Source organism: Fragaria vesca, linkage group LG4 (assembly GCF_000184155.1).
Source record: "Fragaria vesca subsp. vesca linkage group LG4, FraVesHawaii_1.0, whole genome shotgun sequence".
Lineage (NCBI taxonomy): Eukaryota > Viridiplantae > Streptophyta > Magnoliopsida > Rosales > Rosaceae > Fragaria > Fragaria vesca.
This window is the reverse complement of record NC_020494.1, coordinates 2,395,094-2,400,318: the sequence shown is the minus strand read 5'-3', so window position 1 is coordinate 2,400,318 and position 5,225 is coordinate 2,395,094. Positions and strand designations below refer to the sequence as shown.

General features: G+C 35.1%; 2 protein-coding genes across 2 annotated transcripts; both read left to right on the top strand.

Moving 5' to 3' along the window:
• Positions 1 to 699: 699 nt before the first annotated feature.
• LOC101314079 lies at positions 700 to 2,847 on the top strand. Its single transcript, XM_004297824.1, has 5 exons — positions 700 to 915; positions 999 to 1,224; positions 1,307 to 1,718; positions 1,912 to 2,266; positions 2,338 to 2,847. Exons 1-5 carry the CDS (start codon positions 700 to 702, stop codon positions 2,845 to 2,847), a joined length of 1,719 nt encoding a protein of 572 aa, XP_004297872.1.
• Positions 2,848 to 4,359: 1,512 nt separating this feature from the next.
• LOC101313795 lies at positions 4,360 to 5,217 on the top strand. The gene has a single exon (XM_004297823.1). It carries the CDS (start codon positions 4,360 to 4,362, stop codon positions 5,215 to 5,217), a length of 858 nt encoding a protein of 285 aa, XP_004297871.1.
• Positions 5,218 to 5,225: the final 8 nt, after the last annotated feature.

Here is a 5,225-nt window from a genome sequence, read left to right as displayed (position 1 = left end):
TTTTGTATATTTTTTATCGATTTCGTGGGATTTTGGTATTGGAATGATATATAGGATACCCAATTTCAGTGAATTTGTCCATCTGTTTAGGCTCGAATTATACAGTATGAGTGATAAGTGCATGAATCATCTATATTGGTACGTAGGATCTGAAAATCTAAGGGCTCAATTACCAAAATATCATAGATTAATCTTCTATTCATTTTGAAATAGTAAATGATCGATTCACTTTGTAATTCTATTTAGTACTTTTTTTTGGATACTAATTCTATTCAGTACTCCAGTTCTTCTCATCTTGCTTTTTTTGTTATTGTTTGGTTCTCTGGTTCATATGACTTGCTTTCTTAAAAGATTATCTACAATATTCTTTATGCTTATTATGATAATGTTTTCTAAATTTGCAGCATGGCACGTAGAATTGTGCAAAGAAGGAAAAAATTTAAGCTTGCATTGTCATTCATGATCAATATATTCAATATCATGTGTATGATGTATCTTGCTTTAGAACGGCATTATAGAAAATATTTGCTGAAGAATGAACCAGAGGCTAATAGAGATGTTATACGACATGTTATTCTTAGGCGACTCATATATTCAAATGATTTAACTTGCTTTGAGAACCTTAGAATGGATAGGTATTCTTTCAACAAGTTATGTTTAATGCTTCATACTACTGGAAAGTTAAAAGATTCGAAAAATATGAGGGTGGATGAAATGGTGGCAATGTTTCTTTTCATACTTGGTCATCATAAAAAGAATAGAGTGATAAAGTTTGATTTCTTAAGATCTGGTGAGATGATTAGTAGGTGCTTCAATAAAGTATTGAATGGTGTTCTTCGATTAAGTGACAACCTACTTAAATCACCTGAACCAGTCCTCAATAACTCAACGGATGACAGATGGAAATGGTTTAAGGTATTTGACACTATAAGATTCACTTGATTTCTTCTATTATGCTATTATAAGTCTGTACTGATACCATGTTATTCCTTTTGTAGAATTGTCTAGGAGCACTAGATGGTACGTATATTAGGGTCAATGTACCTGAGAAAGATAAACCTAGATATCACACTAGAAAGAACAAAATTGCAACTAATGTGCTAGGAGTTTGCTCTCAAGACATGAAATTTATCTATGTTTTGCCGAGTTGGGAAGGCTCCGCAGCAGACTCTCGAGTACTACGAGATGCTATGAGTAGGACAAATGGTTTACGAGTTCCACAGGGTAAGAGTTTATAGAGTATTGTTACTTTTGTTTTCATAATCTAAGATGTGAGTTTGGAAAGTTAAAATAAAATTTGTTTTAGGTTACTACTACCTCGTTGATGCTGGGTACACAAATGGCAATGGTTTTCTTGCTCCATATAGAGGGCAACAATATCATTTGAATGAGTGGAGAGAAGGACACAGGCCAACAACTTCTGCAAAGTTTTTTAACATGAAGCATTTTGCAGCTAGAAATGTTATTGAGAGGTGTTTTGGTCTGCTTAAACTCCGTTGGGCTATCCTTCGAAGTCCTGCTTTTTACCCAATAAAGACACAATGCAAGATCATTCTTGCTTGTTGTCTTCTTCATAACCATGTAAGAAACGAGATGCCTATAGACCTGCTGGAAGCTTTGTTAGTGCAGAATGTAGAAGAAATAGAAGCTGACCCAATCACTGTTGTTGAAGCATCTCCTCAGTGGAGTAATCGGAGGGATACTTTAGCAACTGAAATGTTTAATGAGTGGATAGAAAATAGGCTAGGTGGACAGCAAATAGGCTAGGTGGTTAAGTACGTACTTTGAGTTTGCATTGCTCATAATGATTTACAATGAAATAAAGTTTGGTTTGATGTTTAATTTGTTCTTTATTTTGTAATGTATTCTCTGTTGTGAAATATATTTGTTCATGGATTTGTCTTTTTTTAGTATGGACTCTCAATCAACTGATCAACAAAATGGAAAAGGAAGAAACAAACACAATTGGACCCCAACAGAGGATGAAAAACTAGTTGAAGCTATGGTGGAGTTATGTGTTTCAGGAACAATGAAGAGTGACAATGGTTTCAAACCAGGAACATTTGTTCAAATTGAAAAGTTACTAGAGCAAAAGTTACCAGGTAGCAGGATCAAAGCCAGTCCACACATTGAGTCTCGGGTGAAGACTCTAAAGAAACAATATAATGCTATAACAGATATGATTGTCTCCAGCAGTGGTTTTTCATGGAATGATGAGAAGAAAATGATCATATGCGAAAAAGATCTGTATGACGGTTGGGTGAAGGTCAGTTGCTTCTTTATTTTGTTATCTTTATCCTATACATAAATTTAAACAAATTACAATGATATCTATAGATTTGGCAGAGTCATCCAGCAGCAAAAGGAATGTGGATGAAGCCTTTTCCTCATTTTGACAACTTGGGAAATGTCTTTGGTAAAGATCGTGCAAATGGAAAGCAAGCAGCCAATGCTACTGATTATATTGATGAGATTGATCTAAACAATGATGGCCTAGAAGAAATTGCTGAAATGATGACTACTCCTCCACCTGTAGCAGCAGAAGGTCTAAATGAAGCTCCAAGGAATAGGAAAAGGAAGAGGACAGATGCATATGTACTAGGGCTGACACAAATGGTTGGTGCAATGTCTAAGACTATTGAAGCAATGGATAAGCTTGTGGGAAGTCTTGCAGAATTTGATCCCATGCGTCAAGTCTATGATGAGGTATCAAAAGTTGAAGGTTTAAGTACCTCGTCTAAACTAAAAGTAAGTCAGATTATCATGGCTGATCCTGTGAAAGTCAGTCTCCTTCTCAGTCTTCCTGAAGATGTTAAAAAAGAATGGGTGGAGGAATTGCTTCAGTAATCATTCTGAGTTTTGAATAAACCTTTTTACTGGGTTTAAGCCACCAAGACATGAGATTTTGGTCGATTTTGATTTTCTATAATTGATATTGTCACTTATAAGTGAGATTATTGTTGTCTTGGATTGAAAACAATGATTTTGCTTATGTTGCTTAATAAAATAATTGTTTCTTGACTATATCTGTTCTTCTTTTCTACATGACAAATTGTTTATGAGTTTATGAGTTGTTTTTGATTTGGCTGATGCAACGAGGTTAAGTCCCACGTCTTTTTTTGAACTGTTAAGTATGAATATCATTACAATCTATTGCACAAGTATAAATTAGAAGGCTCATGATGTTTGATACTTTTAAATTGATTTGTTAAGTAATTTTTTGGAATTAGTAGCCTAAACTTGTATTTTGGGGATTAAGTAATTTAATGTGTTTTTAAATTCATAAAAGGGTGTTGTAGGAACTTATAATTTTGTATTTCATTCTTATTACTTACCAAACGCTACAATAGGAATAGAAACTTGAATTTCAGGATTTGATTTCTTAAATGTACCAAACACCCGCATGAAAATGTCAATACCTATTTCATTCCATATCAGTCTGGAAAGGAAAATATATCTTTTTCTTATTTTTCTTTTCCTGCCAACCAAACGGCCTATCAGGGGCGGATGTAGAGCATGCAAGAGTGGGACTCAAGTCCCACCCAAAATTTTGGGGCAAAAAAAATTCCTACATGTAGTTCAGCTATACTATTATATATAGTGATATTTTGTGTTGCAAGTCTCACACTCTTGGACTAGGAAAAACTCTTATTTTGGGCTGCCCAAGTTCCAATCAATGGGCTTATGTATAATGGTCCTCCAAAAGTGCCCACAGCCCACTTTAGTTTTTTCTACTTTCTAGTTTTTAACATAATTAGATCAAGTCTCTATCCTTCTCTCTCTATGACTTTATTCACCAAAAGCTGTCGGAAACTTTTCTCTAAAGTCAGAAGCAGCCAAGCAGAAGCAGTCAAGCAGGGCGACCCAACAAGCAGCGATCACCAAAGTCGATCACCAAAAGTTGATTTCTCCACCCAATCAAGTGATCAAGCCATCTCTTTCAAGAGTTGAATTACTCTTCCATTCTTTATCTTGTAAAGTTGTAAGTATTGAACCTTATTTAATTAACTAAATTGAAATTGGGATTTGGGAATTTGGGCAAAAGTTAGGGTTCATACTCCATAGTTAGTTGACAAATTACAATAAAAGAATAAGTTATTGTCTTTCTATGTTATTGTTAAACCATTAATGTTCTTGTCTTTTTACCATTGTAATTTTGTTGAATATCTAGGTTGTTGATCTCAAAGTCTCAAGGAGTACGTCAACTCAGTCAAGGGAAACATAAGTGTTTGTTTGGCGATTCATTATTGTGCCTAACAACCAGGTTCGAATTTTTTTGTTTTTTAGAATTGTCGATACTTTGTGCAATAACTAACTTAATTACATAGATTCCTAAAACTATAATGTCTTAATTTATAGATGTCGAACGAACAACCAAAAAAGAGGAAGACAAACTTGATCAGTTCATACTTTACAAAGCCTAATCGTGGTGATGCTACTGCTAGTGATGCCCCAACCCCAAGCTCTCCATTGATTCCTATTGAGATTCAAAGCAGTGGTATTGATTCATTGAATAATACCAATGCTATTGAACGTGACCCGGGAAAACGCTGTCCTATATGGAAATATCCAGTTAATGAACGTGATTCGATCAGAAGAGCATATAGTCTGTTGGGTCCAATGCAACCTGAATGTGAGTTTCCCTTCTCTCAATACGGTGATCAACAACGTAAGTTTCAGTTTTCTTGGTTTAAAGATAATCCATGGCTTGAGTATTCAGAGGCTAAGAATAGGGCATATTGTTTCCCCTGTTTTCTTTTTGATATTGAAACTTCTCATAACAAAGCATTCACTGTTGAGGGGTTTACAAATTGGAAGAGGACTGTGCCTAGTGATAATGCTTTTTTGAATCATGTAGGAGGCATTACATCACCACATAATGGTGCAATGCAAAAGTGGGATTCATTACGAAACCCATCTAGCCAAATTGAGACAATTTTTAGTTCAAAATCAGCAAAGGATGTGGAGGATAACCGATTAAGACTCATAGCTTCTATAGAGGGTGTTAGATACCTAGCTAACCAAGGAATTGCCTTTAGAGGCCATGATGAGTCTGAAGATTCATTGAACCAAGGACCGTTTAGGCAACTTATCAAATCATTTGGAAGAGTTAATGCCGAGATCAAAAGAGTTACATTAGGAAATGCTCCCGGAAATGCCAAATATATTAGTCCATCTATTTTAAAGGAGATTCTTAATATTCTTGGTAACCAATGAGGAGTATG

Bases quoted from the DNA above. Each gene is read 5' to 3' on its own strand.
- LOC101314079 (XM_004297824.1), top strand. From the start codon at position 700: ATGAGGGTGGATGAAATGGTGGCAATGTTTCTTTTCATACTTGGTCAT. The intron at 916-998 runs GTATTTGACACT...TTCCTTTTGTAG, and splicing joins ACAGATGGAAATGGTTTAAG to AATTGTCTAGGAGCACTAGA. The intron at 2,267-2,337 runs GTCAGTTGCTTC...TGATATCTATAG, and splicing joins TGTATGACGGTTGGGTGAAG to ATTTGGCAGAGTCATCCAGC.
- LOC101313795 (XM_004297823.1), top strand. From the start codon at position 4,360: ATGTCGAACGAACAACCAAAAAAGAGGAAGACAAACTTGATCAGTTCA.